The sequence below is a fragment of the Tribolium castaneum genome, chromosome 11, assembly GCF_031307605.1.
Source record: "Tribolium castaneum strain GA2 chromosome 11, icTriCast1.1, whole genome shotgun sequence".
Classification (NCBI taxonomy): domain Eukaryota; kingdom Metazoa; phylum Arthropoda; class Insecta; order Coleoptera; family Tenebrionidae; genus Tribolium; species Tribolium castaneum.
The window spans coordinates 2,465,131-2,485,792 of NC_087404.1; the positions used below are offsets into that span (position 1 = coordinate 2,465,131).

General features: G+C 36.7%; 1 protein-coding gene across 1 annotated transcript; it reads left to right on the forward strand.

The window, feature by feature from the left end:
* The first annotated feature begins 18,075 nt into the window (after positions 1 to 18,075).
* Positions 18,076 to 19,353, forward strand: LOC135267352 (uncharacterized). Its single transcript, XM_064359616.1, has one exon. It carries the CDS (start codon positions 18,076 to 18,078, stop codon positions 19,351 to 19,353), a length of 1,278 nt encoding a protein of 425 aa, XP_064215686.1.
* Positions 19,354 to 20,662: the final 1,309 nt, after the last annotated feature.

The following is a 20,662-nucleotide window of genomic DNA, read 5'->3' on the forward strand; positions in this document are numbered from 1 at the left end:
AGAAAAGAGCAGCAATGAGTATTTTCTACTACAATAAAATGAAGTCCTACCTTCAAAAATTTTTTTACATACTCCAACTAAATGGTCTACCGTTAAAATAGCTGTATGATGAGCTATAAATAAACATGATCTACATTCAGCTGCTTTGGTCGATGATAATGAGTTTTCTTTAGCGAATGGAATTACGGGTTGCTTCTTTCCCAGAATTAGATCTACACTCGCTTTATGTTTTTTCGTTAACGCATGATTTTTCAAGTCGTAGTATTTGTTGGCCAAAGCACAATAACAAAATTTACTTTTAGCTACGGATCCTTTAGTACTTGGTACCTTTTGGAGCCAATCTTTCAGCAAAGGATCTTTTAGCCAAGCGGCCCTAAATTTTTGTAAATATTGTGGCTTTGGCATGGCTAAAATGGAGTATCACTTGATACACGTCTTAAAAAACAATAAATACATGTACTATACAAACCTTTTGATGTATCGTATACGTTCTTTATACTACGAAGACGATAAGACGAAGCTCCACAGATGTGGAATAAAACAAATCGCGGGAAATGAAAATTTAGGTTATTGTAAAGTGACACTTGACCACCTTTTAGGGTCGTACGCTTTTTTGAGTCTTGACACTTGACAGCATTGGGTAATCTACGCCATGGCCCCTTTCATTGAATAAAGTACATGTTCGAAACGGTACAAGCTCGGAAAAAAGTAGCTTTAAGTTTAAAATAATGTAAAAAGCCAGACTTAATGCTAACAAACTTTAAAAACCGCCGGATTTTTGGCTAACCTCTAAATGGACATTTTAACTGCTAAATTGTTTAAAAAACCGCCAGTTTTAGCCAAAAAACCGCCAAGTTGGCAACACTGCCCCGACGCCAGCACATCTTGGCTTTTCACATGTAGCACTTTGACCACTTTTGTGACATCATCTCGCAGCACGATTTTACCATTTGCCATCTTAGAGCGTAGCATCTTCTTGATTTTCTTGGCCTGCTCTCCTTCTTTGCCAATTCCCAAAGGAAGTTTGGCTTCTCTCGTAGTCTGTTTCAGCCAAGTTTTAGCGATCTAATGTATCCGTTTTCCTCACACCTTTTGGCAGTACGGCTATGACAGACTGAACTTTGCTATCTCTTGACACCTTTACTTTTGCAATAGGTACACACATTATAATCTCCACATTTTCCCCTCTTCATTATAGTTCTGAGATGTTTTTTTCTACCTGCCAGGTCGCTTCCAATTGCAACTTTTGCAATTTGAATTTCTTTAAGTATTTGTTTCAAATCTTCTAAGACTTCATAGGTCTTTTTGAGAAAACCATTGGCCTTATTTTTCTCGTCACCGCAACGTGCAATCACGACGCTTTTCACAATTGGAGTTACTTTGCTCGTAGTATGCTCTGCTTTTCTCTGCACACTTTATAAGTATTTCTTATATTTCTTCTTCTCCAATACTCTACTTCCCCAGATCGAAGCTGCGTATAGTAGTGTAGAATTTGTTACCACTGCCATGTCTTTCCTTTTTGGAGGTGACGGTTCTCTTACATTGGCCAATAAATGACTTAGGTTTGCCGTTTTGCCTCTGTTGTTGCTCTCACTATAAGCTTATGGTAAATGAGACTTTTTCATCTATGTGAACGCTTAGCTAATCGACTTTTTTTTGCGGTCCCAGATTCTCAGGGGCCAGCTTTACCTCCTTTGCTCGTATTCATTGTCCGACCATTTCAGAGACGTGTTCCGATAATCACTAGTCAGCTAGCACGCTGGCGAAATTTGTTTTTTCTGTGCTCATTGTTGTTGAAGTTCTTGTAATTTTGAATCAAAACTGTAAATAAACATTAAGCCTTGCATTATTCTTTACAGGTTTCAAGAACCTGTGGATCAATTCAACTTCATATTAAAGAAAAATTGCAATGATGGTTCACAAATGGTTGATAAAATTTTACTTTGTGATTTATTAGAGTTGAGTTTATGTTTGTGGTTTTTGATCGTTTTAATTTTCCATTTGGTTTATAGTTTTATATTGCAAGTAGTGAAATATTAATAAAAACCGGTCCTTGGGGAGAAAAATGTCTTACGGTGTGAAAATTTGGTGGTGTGGTCTCAGATCAAGTTATTTCTTTCAATCGTGTCTTTTACTTTTATCATCAAGATATATTCAAATTGTACTTTCGATTAAATGAAACTGAAATCAAATTTGACAGCATTGAAAGCTGTGTCATTCGTTGTGGATTGTTTTCAAGGTACAGGTAATATTTAAAAAAAAACTTTTTTTTACCAATTTTTGAAAAAAATTTTTTTTTTAAGTTTTGTGGTAGGTCAATAAAGACTATCCTATTTGTTTTCAATTGTAGAGGGGTATTTGTGGTTAAAATTATGTCACATATTTTTGAATCACCCGATATAACTTAAAAAAAGGAGAAGTCGATTTCTATACTATCTTATAATGTAAGGAAATTTATCGATTTTTGTGATTAGCAAAATTTAGTCAAATTTTTAACAACATTTTTCACTATGGATATTAGTGCTATATTTCTTAGTCGATTTTGGGAAATAGTATTCCTCACAAAATTCTTAATGCGCTTGAGGCATGAGAAACTTCTTTCCACCAAAGCAGAGGTGTGACTAATATTGTGGCTACTAGTGACACTAACTAAAAAATTAAGGCAAATACTGTTGCATATCGAACAGGGTTTGAAATCCTTAAAGATATTATTATCTCTATACACTATGATTAATTCATTAGTTAGATAATATTTCAAATCGAAACAACGATATTGTTTTACTAAAGTTTTAGCTAAACTTTCGGGTACAAACTTACACTGGAACTCGTTTTCCTTTTATTTTAATAATTGAGAATTTCTCCAAAACTTTTGTGGTAATGAAGATATTGGATTTATATCAATTTAAAATTTATTTGCGCTTTATTGTTATCAAATTTTCGACGGTTAATGCATTTTCTAACGTTAACGCCAATGATATCAAGTGTGTTCAATACGGCCAAATTATCCCGAATTTAAATGTGGCCAAAGCTTGATTATTATACATTTCGGTTTTGCTGATTAAAATGTCTATTTGTGGTTCTAATGCTAATAACCTAGTTTAATATCATGCACCGTGGAAAACTTTAGAATTAAAACTATCATTTTCAGTATTGAACACACGGGACTAGTGTTTTTTATTTACATAATTAGATTAATAACTGAACTTATTAGTTGTAAATCTAAAGCAATGTAATCACATTTTCGATAGCATCAAAAAGTACCTTATAACTAATTCTACCAAAACAAAAAAATGAATGCTACATACAAAATTAAAACAAGTATTATTCCAACTTATGGCAATTACGATTTGTGGCTTATATGCTCCAATTCTTTTAACGAACAGAGCACAAAACATTATAATCAAAGATCTGTAAATTCAAACTCAAGTGACTTACTGTTCAATTCACTAACCCAAGATGGTATTGTATTGTAGCTGTTACTTTTACTTTAAAACTTGGACAGTACCTGCGCCAATGCTATTTTTTTAATGCACTTTGCTCTGCGTTTCTGACTTAAATATGTTTTAAATCTAAGTGCTTTTTAGCATCGTTTTGTAATGTCAGATCCACGTATGGATTTATAGATCAAAAATATGCTGTTTCACAAAAGTGTCTAAAAGAGCTCTTGAATCAGACCTTAGTTCTTCGAATTTATTGAAATGAAACAAGACTTGCCAAAAATTAAGCTTTTTGTTACATATTTTTGATTTACTTTAACGATCATACCAACCTACAAGAACAAAGTCTCAGAAAATTCTATATTTCAATAGCTGTATAAAATCAATTTCACAAATTTTTCAATCAGTATTTTCAAAACGTCTACCAAAATATTTAGTGTGTTCCAATTTGATTTCATCAAGATAAATGGAGTTGGGAGATCAATATATCGATCTCTAAATAATGACGAGAAACCTGTTGGCCTTTTGTATGATTTTTCGCGGGCTTTTGATTCAGTTAATTATAGCATACTTTTACAAAAACTTGATGATGATGGAGTACGTTGTATTCCATATAATTGGATAAAAACATATTTATGTTACAGAAAACAGGTAGTAACTATAAATAATATAAATAATCATATTTCTAGTCCTACCCCTATCCCTGTGGCAAAATGTCTACTTTAGGACCAATTCTTTTTATAATATCTATTAATAGTTTACCTTCTTTCGCCTCAACATTACTGCAGAGTGCGAGGGTTTCCGGGTATACGATGCACTAATTAACAGTTTGCATTTCTAACGCTACGAAGTGAAGTGCAATGGCTGCCATCAGCTGATTTTTATTTTGAAAGTGAAATTGATGAATTATTGCCAAATTTTTGCTGAAAGTGATTTTATTTAGAGTTGAGAATACATTCCAGGTGCAATAGAACAATACATTTGCGTGGCGCGTGTAAAATGTTGAATGTCCAATTAGACAAATGAGTCGTTTTATGCAAAATGGGCGTAACTTACAGTGTGCTATGTAATTGGTTATTATGTTTCTACCATTGTCGATCTGTTTTAAAGGCCGTCTTTACAATATTTTTCACTAAAATAGGCTATTAACCCCTGACTGCTACTTAAATATTGTCACGCCCTGTGTAATTCGGGGGTAGCTCAGGTGGTCGGGAAGAATAATAAGGGACCGAGGTTTATCTCAATACTTAATAACTAAGATTTAAATACAAAAATAGTGGTACTTACTTAGTCGACATCTTCGTTGGTAAGTACAACAGGAATCAGGATTTAACTGACACAGCACGGTCACACTGTCACCACTACTCAAGGGAAGAAGAACCCGCAAAAGTAAATTGAATTATTTCGCAATTGAGACGCGACTGACTTGTAATTTTAACTGACGGTTCCTTCGTCAATTCCTCCCCTCTGAGAGTTTTTGTTGTACTTGCAACACCGTTGCCCAAAACTGCCAGACAAGCAGTCTTGCTATTGTAGCAACCTTATTGCCAAATACTGCTGCGTGACATGTGATCGGCCCTTCTAAATTGTTGCCCCGGCAATTTTTACTATCTAAACTTTAACTACCCAAACAATTACAAATCTACAACCGTCCTAACATCCCACATACAGTCTCTCGTTACACGCACATCACTATGTTCAGAGAAAAACTATTCGTCCTCATAGTAGACAGGGAAATACTTTCAGTTTGGCATTCCTGGATTATAAATCCTCGCGTCTCGTTAAACGTTCCGATAGTTGGTAGGTTGAAACGTCTCGATCTACGACGCTGGCCAGTGGTTTAGACGATTTGTAGACATCACTTGGCTACTAGTACGCCCCCAAGTGACTGATTGCAGTCTTGGATAACGTTTTTGACAGACAGCCTGATAAACCTTTCTCCCGGATTGAAGTAACGTGGGGCGCGCTGTTGGATGGACCAGTGAAGCCTCTACAGGGAGAACAGGTTCTCCCTCTTAGGCAGTTACACATTGGGTGATAGGCTGTGGTAAACTTGCTGGCGATCCTCATTAACTCAGTAAATCCCTAATAAGTTTTGACCGAAAGTTTGTTCCTCTGTCGCTTGAAATTTCTCTGGGGGTCCCATGCTTGGTAATGATTCATTTCAAGTATAAATAGCGTAACATGTTTGGCTTTCGCGTTTACCAGTGCTTGAGTCTTGGGGTGGGCTAAACAAATTAGTACCGACCAGAAAACAAAATCACGAAGAAAAAAGGATCCTCAGGCTTACTACTTTTAGAATATCGGGATCCAAGATATTTTCTAAGGCCGACTTCTAAATTAAAAATCACAAAAACAGTAAACAAGTTGCATTCCAATAATTACACATCGAAATTTAATTTACAAGATAACAATGAACTATTTCCAAATTCCAAAGCTCAATGTCACTCCCAAAACGGACAAATTTTCTAAAAACGACAGGGAGTTTTAGTTTTTACAGTTTTCCTGCCTACCACAACTTGGCAAGGGATACTCAAAAAAGTGTGGGGGACCACTAGTGTCTTCTTGACATAATTTGTTACATAACTTTATACCACACATTAATTTAGTATTGGTGCTACTAGAATTTAAATGGCTATTTTCTGTCTAGAAACGTTTTTGTCTCTTGTAAATTTTTTGTAAAACTTACCATTTTCTAGTAATATAATAAAATGTGAAAAGATGCAATCGATATCAGCACAGCCATAGTGTTTTTAGAAAAAGCGGCTTTGACTTTACATCTGTTGAAGATGGGAATATTATTGCCAAATATCGTTTCACATTTTTTCCGATATGGTTCCTTATTTTACTATCCAGAAATTTGAAAACGAAATTTAACAATAAAATTATCACTTTTAACAAGTTTGAAATCAAAGCGGTTTAAGAGCGATGCTGATGCTGATATCGACAGCAACATTTCACTTCATTTTATATCACATTTTAATATTTTACTCAAAATAAGTAGATTGATGGCTACTTAAAGCCCTATTAAGATTTGTTTTTGGGTTTGTTCGAATAAAAAACGTTGGTGTCTTTCTCGTTCTTGTCGAACACCATTTTTTTTTCTCAAGCATGCGCCACAGGTTCATGCCGATGGCACCGTAATCCAAAAATAAGTACATTGTAGTAACAAAACCGCCCGCCTTGAAAGGTACAACTTTCAATAAACACAAAAGAAAGCAAATGAAAAATAATTCAAGACTGGCAAAAAAAATGTAACATAAAGGCTGTTGCGTTCAATATAAACAAAATTGTCTTCAATCAAGAAGTCATTCGTCGTCGAGCGGTAGAACACATAAACGATTACAGGCTCTTTTCACTATTTTTCCCGCACATCTCACACTTGCAACACGCACTACGCCGTCGCTGGGGCTTGGGTAGACCTCTTCGACGCGCCCCATCTTCCAGATCGCCGGGACGTATTTGTCTCGTGGATTGTGTCCATTTCTTTCGTTGCTGCAGATAACTCAAGTACTCCTGATGCCACTTTTGCCAAAAGTCTTGACATATGTTTTCTTGATATTCGAAGCGATTCAGGCGCTTCATAGGAGTGTCGAGGTGATTGTCACTGGGAATCGTAGTTAATGGTCTTCCAATTAAGAAGTGCCCAGGCGTCAGTGGTGTCATGTCATTTGGATCGTTGGAAAGAGGACTGAGTGGACGGGAGTTTAGGATCGATTCAATCTAACATAGGACCGAGCAAATGTCTTCAAATACCAAGTTAGCGTTGCCTAAAACTCGTTTTAAATGAAATTTAACACTTTTTACTCCCGCTTCCCATAAACCTTCCCAGTTAGGACTATTGGCCGGAATGAATATCCATGAAATGGAATCATTGGCAAGACTAGTTTGAATTACATCAAAATTTGATTTACTGCGAACAAAATTGTAAAGTCGCTGTAATTCAGAGGAAGCTCCAACAAAATTTGAACCATTGTCAGAGTAAATTACTCGAGGTTTTCCTCGTCTGGCCACAAATCGTCGTAAAGTTTGTAAAAAGCATTGAGTGGTTAAATCGCTAACCGCTTCTAGGTGGATGGCTCTTGTGGTCAGACAAACAAATACGCAAATGTATGCCTTTACTAGAGAAGAACCGCGACCTCGCTTATTCCTAATCATGATAGGACCTGCGTAATCAACTCCTGTTCTAAAAAATGGGGGCGCCGGAGTTACGCGACATGCAGGGAGTGATCCCATTAAATAGTTAGAATCTGGAGGTTCGTTGGCGGAGCGTATTTAATAGAGCTTGAGCCCCACAATGCATTTGCTGCTTGTGCTCATCTTCGAAGATCATCTTGGTCAATTGATGTCTACCGGGCAGTATTATGGGATGTTTTCGATTGTAATCGATTTCTGCGATCACTAGCCTACCTCCTACCCTAAGAATTCCGTGACTGGCAAGAAAGGGTTGAAGCGATTTCAAACTGCTGTTGGAGGGAAGGGAGAGGCCCTTTGAAAGAGTTGATATTTCCTGGTAGAAGAATTGTGATGGTGCAGTTTTAAGAAGATATCTCAGACTATCTTCTAGTTCTTCGACAGATAAGGAACCATTTCGTCTATCTTCCGGCTTATTCTTTGAGTTATGGATAAATCGTTTAACCCATGAAAGGATTCGTTTCGTCTTACTGATTGAACAAGTCATCTGATGTATCAGTGTTGGTCAGACTAATTGTGTTCGTCTTTTGTTCGGGTACATTGCTGAGATATATATTTGGCTGATCTGGCCAATGTTCTTCATCGAGTTGCAGCCATGGAGACGCTGAGAACCACATTTCACAACTACCCAACTCACTTGGATATATGCCGCGTGGTAATAAGTCAGCAGGATTGTCATTTGAAGGAACATGTTGCCATTTTGCGTTTTGTGTTAGGTTTTGAATTTCGCTAACTCTGTTAGCTATGAAAGTTTTCCATCTTGACGGAGGAGAGTTTAACCAATTTAAAACGATGGTGAAATCACACCACAAATAATGACCGTCAAAGTTCACATCCATTGATGAGATTACCTTATCGAAAAGCCTTGCAAGTATCAATGCTCCACAAAGCTCCAGTCTGGGCAAAGATAAGTTATGGAGCGGCGCGACCTTTGATTTCGCAGTAATTTTGTAGACCAAAGTAGATATGCTGTGCCGGTTCAAATTTACTTCGTCTGCGCATGCGCCATTTCAGGGATTCCCCCGACGCAAAATATGGGAATCCCCTGATGTTGTAGCTATTTTTAGATCATGATGTCATGGCTATTTTTGGATCATGACGTCAAGATAAGATCTGCGCATGCGTCACTTTGGGGAATCCCACATTGAAAATTATGTGAATCCCCTGATGTTGTAGCTATTTTTAGATCATGATGTCATGGCTATTTTTGGATCATGACGTCAGGATAAGAACTGCGCATGCGTGACTTTGGGGAATCCCACATTGAAAATTATGTGAATCCCCTGATGTTATAGTTATTTTTAGATCATGATGTCATGGCTATTTTTGGATCATGACGTCAGGATAAGAATCTCCTGAGAAATCCCGCATTGAAAATTATGGGAATCCCTGCGGTCATTGCTATTTTTGGAACATGACATCATGACTAAGTTTAGATTATGATGTCATAGTTATTATTGAATCGATAAGTCATTGCTATTTTTAGATTGTGACTCATTAAGTGAAACCCTGACGCCTCAGTCCCCTTAGATCTCATAATGATGTACCTATAAAACTGCGAACTTGCTGTATGCATGGATTATTCATTCATCTCACTGTTGTGCAAATTTAAGTGAAAATGAGTGATAATAAAAAAGTGATAATTCAAAGTGAAAGAAATAGGAGAGATATTAGACTTAAAGTGAAATGTCAGCAACCCCAAAAAGTCAACACAACAACAACAACAATTATGAAGTCAGTAAAAAAGAAGACTTCCAACGTGATAAAGGATAGGAACTATAACAACTTAAAAAAAATGTATAGTGATCGGTTCAAGTTATATTTATTAAATCTAAAAAAATTAAAAGAAGATTTAGAAATGTATCAAGTACTTATAAATTTAAAAAAAATTGCATTCAAGTAAAGTAAAGTGTGCTGCATAGTGTTACTCTCCATCAGCGAACAAATAAACGCGGAGGTGGCGTACGCCCACGCTCGAATGATTGTATGTTTTATTGAAACCCCACGCTCTTTCCTTCCATTCCTTTCGATAAGAAACTTCAACGGCGGGCTTTTGTTCACTTATCGCATTTAAATAAATGCGTCTTCGCGCAGTAGAGTTGGATGCGCGAAAGACTTATATATATATATATATATATATATATATATATATATATATATATATATATAATATATATATAATATAATATAATATAATATATTGTTGAAAAAAGACTTATAACCCAATCTAACCCGATTTTGTTACTCAAAACTCAAAATGAAAAATTTAAAACAAGTAAGATTCAATGAAGGTGTTACTCTTTATGTTTTGAATGTTGTTAATGAAGATAGGAAAGGCTATTGGGTAAGAGATAGGATGTGGTTTCAGAAACGAATTCGCGATGTAGAAATGATTCTTAAACCATTTCTTGAATTGAAAATTATCATCAATGAAAGAGAGAAAACGAGAGAATAAAGTATAAATACTCCTTCTTTAATTATTTAACTTAGTAGTTAAATCTTCTGCAATCATACAACATTGTTTTGGGTTTGTAGAATATTCCACATTCTTAGACAGTAAAAAGTATAAATGATCAAGAAAAGATCAAAACTTATCAGTCGTAATAAAGCTTTCCAAAGAAAGATACGAAATCAAACTGCAGTTGTTGGTTCAGGAATTGAAAATTCTGTTATTAATAAACTACCATTCGAATTACACATACCTGGTTATCAATTCTATGGTCCAGGAACCAAACTTGAAAAACGACTAGAGCGCGGAGATCGTGGTATTAATAAATTAGACGAAGCGTGCAGAGAACACGATATCGCTTATAACGAACATCAAGATTTAGAAAATAGACATAAAGCTGATCATATTCTACTCGAACGCGCGAAAGAGAGAAGACGTGCCCCTGACGCTTCTATTGGTGAGAAATTTGCTGCTTTAGGAGTTTCAACAGAAATGAGTGCCAAATTAAAACTTGGAATGGGATGTCCTAATAATAAAATGCAAAAACATAGAAGACGAATTGACAAAGTGAAGAAATCAGGAAAAGGATTAATTAAATTTAGTGATTTAATAAGTAAAGCGAAAAACATATTGAATAATGGAAAATTTGATGATATGAAGAGTGCCATAGGTGCAGCAATAAAAGCTGTAAAACAGCTTCGGGAAAAAAAAAAGGTACATCCAAAGAGAGTGATTTTAGTACCGAAGACAGGTGGTGCACTGCCTCTTATTCCAATATTTGCTGCTTTGGGGGCTCTCGGGTCTTTGGGTGGTGGTGCAGCAGCCGTTGCCAGAGCAGTCAACCAGGCGAAGGTTGCTAATAAACAACTTAAAAAAAATAAACGACATAATCAGGCAATGGAAGCGGTTGCATTAGGAAAGAACAAAGATGGAAATGGTCTTTATTTGAAACCATATAAAACAGGTCTTGGTCTTTTTTTAGATCATTCAAAATTTCCAAAAAAATACCGATAAAGCTTTCTAAACGTCCTCTTACTGATGTAGATCTGGGTAAATATTGTAAAATGTTAAAAATTCAAAATTTTAGAGGTGTTTTTATGAGAGATTTGTTGTCTAAAAATGTACGAATCAATGAATGTGGTATATTAAATTTAGATGATGAAAGTGGTAGGGGTACTCATTGGACAGCTTACGTAAAACGTAGGCGAGAAGCTACATATTTTGATAGTTATGGTAATCTTTAACCACCACGAGAACTAGTTAAATATTTAGAAAGCAATGGGCCATGTAAAATCCTGTACAATCATGAGCAAATTCAAAAATATGGTACGGTTAATTGTGGACATCTATGCCTTCAATTCTTGTACAATAATAACAACTACAAATGCAAGTGATTCTTTGATTACATTTCGTTCTCATATTACTCTGCAAGGTGAAACGTAGTTGTAACTTGCTGTATAATCTAAAACCTTGCAACGCTCACAACGACCTTTCAAAAAATGTGCGTATCAACGTAACAAACAATCGGTTGTAAACGGAGTATTTAAAGACGTAAAATTATCAGAGACACTCAGTGATAGTCTTCATTACCTTGTGATCAGCAAGGTTGTTTAATACGTGCTACCTCTAGTGACCTATATATCAGTGCAATAAAATGTCAATGACATTTACTTTAACTGGAAACAGTTCAATTCTAACATCTGAATATAGCCCATCAATAGCCTTAGAAAATGATAGCAGTTATGTAATTGGATTAACTAACTTAGAAACTTATAATTCATTTCCAAATATTGATCACACCAATAATAAATTCTTTTATGTAAGTGAAGATAATGAAGAGGTATGTATAGAAATACCTGAAGGATCTTATGAAATTGATGATATTAAAACATATCTTAATAAAGAAATTGTTAAAAAATATTATCATATCCAACAACCAGATGAAGAAAAGAATAGCAAGAATAATGTTAATCCCATAATACTTGTTGATAAAGATTCTACTAAAATAGTTGATAGCAACATTCATGAAAGGAGAGCACCTATTTTATCAATAAAATCAAATACAAATACGTTAAAAGTAGAAATCAAATCAACAATAACGATTGATTTTACTAAAGAAAATACCATAGCCAGTATATTAGGCTTTACATCTACTGTATTAAAACCTAATGTAAAACACATCTCTCCTTTGCCAGCTAAAATTCATAAAGTAAACGCTTTATGTGTACATTGCAATCTGGTATCGTCTTCATATAGAAATGGAAAAGCAGTACATGTTTTACATGAGTTTTTTCCAACTGTACCTCCCGGGTATCGAATTGTAGAAGCGCCAACCAATGTAATCTATTTACCAATTAATCGAAATGAAATTTCTTTATTGGTACTTAAAATAACTGATCAAGATGGAAATGTAGTCAATTTTCGTGGTGAAGCCATCACGGTAAGGTTGCATCTTAAAAAGCTCCTCTCAACATAAAACCAAAAAAAAAAAAATTATGGGATTTTTTTGATTCCTACCGTAAACGGTTTAATGTCAATAAAAATTGTATAAATACATCAACAAACATTAAATCACTTAGTCGACATCGTAGACTAAAACGATTAACATCGAAAAACAAGAACTTTCTTAAATCTCTCGGTTTTACTGTATTAGTGTAAACTAAGTGTGCGTCTATTATTACGTTGTGTATTTAAATAAATTTTCATAATGAATTTTGAAATATTAAATGTAAATGAAAAAGCTGTTTTTGATACATCAATAAGTTATGCTGAAAAACGTACGCATCAACCATACGCATCCACTTCTTTCAATTTGAATGATGAAATACGATTACCAATCGAATCAAGATGTATATACACTTCCTTGGTTGAGTTCATTGTATATTGAAGGAAAAGTAATCGCAACAAATGATAAACATGAAACCATAATTTCACCAAACGTTAAATTTGCTAATAATGGTATAATGTTAATGTTTGATGAAGTAAGATATGAGATTGCTGGTAATGTAGTTGATAGAGTACGAAATCCTGGTTTAGCATCAATTATGAAAGGTTATGCAACGTACAATACTAATGAAAGTATTGCTCTTCAAAATGCTGGATGGTTTCCCAAATCTCCATCAACAATTATTGATCAAGATTCTGGATACTTTAATGTAGTTATTCCATTGAGACTAATATTGGGTTTGTGTGAAGATTTTCGAAAAATAATATTGAATGTTCGCCAAGAACTTGTTCTTGTTCGAAGCAATACTGATCTAAATGCTCTAGTTGTTAACGATGAAACAGTACATAACGTGAAAATTAACATTTCAAAAATCTTTTGGAAAATGCCTCATATAACAGTTTCAGATGTAGAACGATTACGTCTAATTGATACGTTATCAAAGAATCGTGAACTAGATGTTCCCTTTAGAAGCAGAGAATTGCATGAATATCCTCTGTTACCACAAACTCAGCGACATACATGGTCTATTAAAACATCAATCGAGAAACCACAATTTATATTTTTCGGACTTCAAACTGATAGAAAAAATCAACTTTCCAAAGATTACAGTCAATTCGATCACTGCAATTTGAAACGTTAAAGTCTATCTCAACGATGAAATGTATCCATATGATAACCTAAATTTGAATTTCAACAATAATTCCTTTGCCGCATTATATGAAATGTTTATTGAATTCTAAGCATCATTTTTAGATAAAGTGGGGGAACCAATCTTCACGCCTGAAGAATTCAAGACCATTGCACCAATAGTAGTTGTTGATTGCACCAAGCAGAGTGAAATGCTCAAAAGAAGTCCTGTTTCCATCCGACTCGAGTTTGAGACCAGAACCAACATACCAGGGAAGACGACAGCTCATTGTCTAATTCTACATGATAGAGTAGCGAAATATATTCCAGCTCAAGGTGTTATTCGTGTTGTGTAGTGTGCTAATTTAAAATGTATTCATTTATTTTTAGTGTTATTTATTTTTGTGTTTTGTTTTCTCTAATGTATGCTTATCTTCGATATCTCAAGAGTCTCTCAAGATCGGCACCTCAAGATATTGTTAATAAAATTTAGTGTAGCTACTAATTTAATATTATTAATATCTCTTTTGTTTTTCATCTTAGATTTAATTTTATTATGTATGATAAAGTTGTTTAATAAAACACATACAAAACTTATAGATTGTTTTATTTCACAAAAATGCAGTACATTATACAGGTTACGTAAGTATACATAACAAATCGTAGGTATTGTGATGATCGCGGTATTTAAAATTTTTTTTTATTAACCAGCGCAAAATATTCGGAGTCAGTTTAAACGTTTAGTTCTTTGACAATATTAATTCAACTTCAATTCAAAAGTTGCAACAAATTTTAATTTAACTTATTTATTCCTTTGTTAGCATTAAAATGTTTAGAAAATTATCGTTCCCACGAAACTTTCCAAGAACTGTTAAAAACGTTATAAATCGCCAAATTGGGTGGTCGAAAGGCCATGTGTTTTAACAAGTGGATATGCAAAGATATGGGGGTTGGCGACGGCCTGGCTCTGCACCACAGTCGCCCAGCTAATCCAATGATTTTCTCACAAAAGCATAATTAATTTACTTTCGTTTAAAATAGCCAAAATTTATTGATAAACCTAAAATTAAATCCAAAATTTTGTTTAGAAATTAACTAGTCACGTTTCAAAAAGAAAGGAATTTATGAGCCAATTTAAGGCACGTTGATGATCAGTAAACAACTCGAGAAAGAATCAAAATTTCATCTTATTCAAAAATTCCCGTAACGTTTCGTACCAAAAAGTTGAGTCTTTATGCAGTGTACTCCAGTCATCAAATAAAATTGAATAATTTATTTTATTCGGCGTAATTGTTAACAAATTGTTGCAAAACTTCAAGAACGAATTGGTCGATTGAAATTCATGTCTGTTAACTAGATTAGTATAGCCAAAACGACGTTGGTCAAGTGCCGCTTGAATAGGGGGTGTTGACAAATTCGTTACAGAACAGAGCTTTTTAAAAGAATATCAAATTACAAGCACACATGTGCATTCCTTATAAGAAATTGCAGCGAAATTAACGTTTTCTTTGTTAAATCAACATCAGATCACGAAACCAGTAGTTTAGAAAAACACGCGAAATTTTTCTGAACATTTTGATGTAAAATTTAACCCTAATATTTAAGGCGCAGCCGTCGAAATTCGGATGTATAAATCATTCTATTTAATTAAATTATTGTAAGCAAAAAAATTGCATGACACGATTGCTGCCCGTTACTAACATAATCCTAAGAGGAAAGTAGACAGGAAAATCCCTAAGGAAATTGGAGAAAAACGCGGAAATGTTAAAATAGTACCGGTGTAGTACTGGGGGCGACATCTAACAAGGGGTAGTACGACCAAAATTACAGTTTCCTCACGGGGTTCTTCCTTATATTTTCTGTGTTATTTAAACAAACAAAATTTGTTGTTACACAAAATTCATTTCATTGTGTTCCCAAAAACAACTTCAGACCTGACAACAACCAATTTTGGAGTTTAATTTCTCTTTCAGGATATTTGGGGAAATTCCATAGCGTTCTTGTATTGTATTCAGTTCAGATCGACGATTACCAAATTTAATGTTTAATTATAATGAAATTGTTAATCGGAAAACACCCCAGCTGTTAATTAATAATAATATTTAGAAAGTTAAACAAGGTTTGATCAAATGCCAAGACATCATAAGAGTCAAATTTGCAAAATTTCGCATATGTGGAAACTACTTAACAAGGGTAGTGGGGTAAGCGAGTTAGTGTAGCTTACGCAAGATGAGCCCTTGACTTTAGGAAGGATTCGATTTTTGACGGTCTTTCGAGGTAGTCGATTGTCGTGTTGCCCTTTTAAATTTTTATAAATTTAAAAAACATCTTCGTTTACCTTTTAGTGCGTCTAAATTGTACTAAGTGCATTTAAGCGTAATTTTAAATTAAATTAATTTAAATTCTTGAATTAAGTGATAGCGTTAGTGATTAGTGAGTAAGTTAAAAACGAGACAAGTTTAGTGTTCGTTCGATTAGGTAGTGCTGCGAACTACAACACCTGGGAAGCAGCTAACCCCCTGCGTTAGGAGGATTAAAATTTCTAGGTAGGCCCTCAAAAGGATTAATTAATTTTTTATTCATTTAATATTATAATATTAAATCATTTAAGTCATTTCGAAATAGTGATCATTATCATTCATTTCATAAATTCTCTCGTAACCACCAAGTTATTAAGCATCGGAAATGCCGAAAAGACCAGTAATTATTTAAATTCTTGTGCTTCGTCTTACGTCAGCTATATAAATTTTAAATAAATCATTTTCAACTTAAAATAACTCGCAACAAACAATTTCATATTTTTCAATTCAACCATCCCACCTTTAAATTACAATATTAAAAGTTCTTTATATTCTTTGCTTCTAACTTCTAAATCTGTTACGACAAATTTGAGTGAAACGGCATCAAACAAATATTCAACTACAACAAAAGTCTAAATCCAAAACCCACGGTGCTATTCAAACTGTTGTACACAGATAATTTAAGGTTGCATACACCAAAATATTACGAAATAGAAGGATTTGTTGCTAGTTAAGGATAGGTTTAGAGTAGAACGATTTCTCTTCCGCAACGCGTTAGGCGATAAAGCAAAAGAGTGTTTCTCTTTTGCGTCCAGATCAGAAATTACAGGCTCGTGAGTTGGCCATCTTCATGGGAAGAGTCGTAGTCCCCGGGGACGCTCTTCCCCAACTTTAACAAGGTCTAAGACGCGGTGGCAGGTCGTAGTTTCCGCCCGTTGTACTTAGAATGGACGTTGTAATTCCCGTCCCAACGGCAAGTACTTCCACGTACTTGCAGGCTACTACGGACGATCGAGCAGACATAATCATCCGTGATTATCTGTAATAAACTGATATCGCGACATGGCAAAGTTCTGCACAAGTCTTTGTCAAAGCTCGTGGACGGAAAACTTTAGAGAGAAATTACTTCTACATTTATTCAGATTGATTTGTAAAAGCTTGTATGTCCGGGTTTTATTCGAAATTCATTCTAGGTGTTGATCACCTGACTTTTACCGGAGACGGAATTTCGGCACTAGGGCGCAAAATTCAATGCGATGCACGTATCAAAGATTCCGCGAGCATGTTATAATCCGCCTTTGGTACAAGTAATTTAGAAACGCGTTGTCAATTGCCTAGATCCTATGAGTTCGAACAATATCATCTGAAACGTAGGTTAATTTATTTGGACATTATCGAATTAAATTAATTCATGTTAAATATTAACGTCATATCATATCAATAAAACTTTTTCGTATCACTCAGCAACTTCGAAACTATTTACTTGGAATTTCAAACGAATTGTGGTTACGACTCTGAGATATGTTTTGACGACATTACTATACAAAAACAAATAACAATTGGCCAAATTTGATCAAACTTTCATAACCATTGATTATTGTAATCCATCCAACGGAATATTCATTATTCTTGTAATAAATAACTTTGGAGGAAACTTGTGGTTTAAATTTCTTCTCCCATGCGTTTTGACACTACTTTGAATCCGGACTTGCGTTACGGATAAATCCGGAACCCTTTCTGATAAGAATTAAGATCAAATTACGATATCATTATAAGAGTGACTTCGTACATCAAAACAACACAACGTAGGTAAGTGAAATGATCATGTAGCGTATCAATTAACTAGACGAGCCAAACCATTTCGAAAAAAGAAAACAAAAGTAAAATTCAAGATTAATTAAATAAATCAATTAAAATAAGTTGTAAATCATTTAAACATCGATCAACCATCATCAATCACGGTCTCACTACATTTTTATTGGTGCCGTGACCAGGATTCAAAGTCATAAAGTGTCATTTCCGAGGGGAAAATTGCCGTAAATAAGATACTGCTGTGTTATTAAAATTTCTAGGACTCCAATTTATTTGATCGTTCGATACCCGAGATTGAAGGTTGTCGACATGGAAAACAACAGGAACACCGGAAACGCCGGAGCCCCACCGCAAGAAATGCCGACGTGGTTCGTTCGTTGGTTAAACTCCCAACAACCAAGGAATGTGCCAAACTTCGCGGCGCCATCGACGTCGACAGCGGTTCAAAGACCGCAAGCCATCCTTCAGGTACGTCCAAGTACCAGCGCCGCCGCTGATGTCGATGGTTGGCAAGTCACTCCACTACCTAGCGACGGGACGACTTCGCCAGAACCCGACCCGGAAATTCCGGTAGCTCCGGAACCAGCCCCTCTTGCGAGCCCTCTTGTGCAAGAGCCGGGAAGTTCGACCACATCAGCGACTTCGGGAGCAGTGATGGCCTCACCACCTATGCCAATCACAACAGACAATGTGGCCGCAATTTCCGGAGTACTCCGGAGCTTGCTGGATCGCCCACTTCCAGCTCCTGAACGACCATCTTTCGAAGGCCTGAAAAGGCAAAATCCGGTGAAATTCTTACGAGCCATTGAAGAATATGGACGTTTTTTCGGGCTCGACTCGCAGCGTCTTTTGGGAGTCGCCATGGATTGCTTGAAAGGCAATGCCAAACATTGGACGGGAATATTCCAGAAGAAGTGGCGTGGTTACGAGGACTTTCGACGGGACTTTCTCCGGACCTACTGGTCGGCCAAGCGTCAACGGGACATCAGATTTCAAATCGCTACAGGCCGCTATGACGAAACCAGGGGCACGATGCTGTCGCATTTTGCTTATTACGTCGACATGGCGAACATGTTAACAACACCTTTATCGGAGGAAGTGTTGCTGGATGAATTACTGCGTCACTTCCCCGAAAGAATACAGTCGTTGTGGGTATTAGAGAAAATCTGTACCACCACGGATGCCGCCGAATTCCTGGCAGCTCAAGAAATTCCGGGACAAAATCCGGGAGAGAAAACCAACATCGCTCCCAGGGAACGACCCCGCGCAACAGACCACCAGCGGCGTAACGAGCCAAAGCGCCCGCGGCCAAACATTGACCGCCACGAAGTAACTCGTCCTGCGGCTCCTGCAAATCGTGGAAATGGTTTCCCAAAACGCTCAAGTGACGAACAACAATGGCGCAACAACCAACCCAGCACCAGCAACAACCGTTGGCACAATAACAACGGAAACAACAGCAACAATCACTGGCGCAAAAACAACCCCAACGACAACCGCAACAACACAAGTTCGAGAGCGCAGGGTGAAACATCACGAAACTCCAAGAATTCGGGAAACGGGGGCGGAGTACAGGACGGGGCCTAAAGTACTCCGGCCAGCAGCACGGCCCACAAAGCGACAGCAGGAACCAACAATTGAGGACGGGAGAGAAACGTAAACGTTCAACTTCGTCACAGTCAACAGAAGGGGAAAACGATGCTCGACCGCGAGCATCCCAGGTTAAGTTAAATGTTTTTTCTATAATTAAATCCGCTGCCGCAGGTAACAACAACATACAAAGGGTCGTGCCGGAGATTAAGATCCAAATCTCTCAACAACAATCAGTCACCGCGCTTTTGGACACCGGAAGTGAAGTCAGCTGTATTTCCGAAGAAGTTTGGTCCAAGTTGATCGAGACCGGAAACAAACCGCCCACATTACCGGTTACCTCAATCCATCTTCGTGGAGCCATCGGCCAGCGAAGTTGCCAGGTTGTTATTCAGTGTTACCTGGAAATCAAAATCGACGAACATCTCTACCCCGTCGTGGCGCTTGCCGTTAAAAATTTAATCAAGCCAACCATTTTGGGAGCAGACTGGCTAAATGAACAACGCGCGGTCATCGATTTCGATAACAACGAAATCCTTTTGAGAAACGGGGAGAAGCACCACAGTTTTCCGTTTAGAAAAACCACGGAGATACCACCGGAACCGGAGGATTATGTGGAAGATCTTGTTGGTCACATCGAAGTCAATCATTCGGCGCCGATCACGACTTGTAACAAAAAGCAACACTTAGAGTCACCCAGTGCCCTACAAGCCAAGGTGGACCCATTAAAAATTCCTGAGGCCGAGAAACGGAAATTAATACACCTGCTGCAAGAGTACAGATGTATCTTTAGTTCGCGTCCAGGGCTAACACACAAATACACTCACGAAATAAAACTACACGACAAGACTCCCTTCTTGAAACGACCGTACCCAGTACCTTTTGCTCTACGTCCTGCCGTCGACGCCACAATTCAGGAAATGTTAGACTTGGGGGTAATAAAACGTGAGGCGTCACCTTACGCAAGTCCCATGACGGTAGTGAAAAAGAAAGATGGAACGGTGAGAATTTGCCTCGACGCCCGAATGATCAATTCCAAAATGATCGCCGATTGTGAGTCACCACCCGCTGCTGACGAATTATTACGTCGATTTCACGGAATTCGCTACATGTCCACCATTGATTTGAGATCGTCGTACTGGCAAATCCCACTTTCGCCAGAAAGCAGACAGTACACCGCCTTTCTGTACAACGGTCGCAGTTACACATACCAAGTCCTACCTTTCGGGTTAAAAACTGCTGTGGGTTCATTCAGTCGTGCAATGGACGTAGTGTTAGGAACAGAAGTTCGCGAATTCGTCGTGAA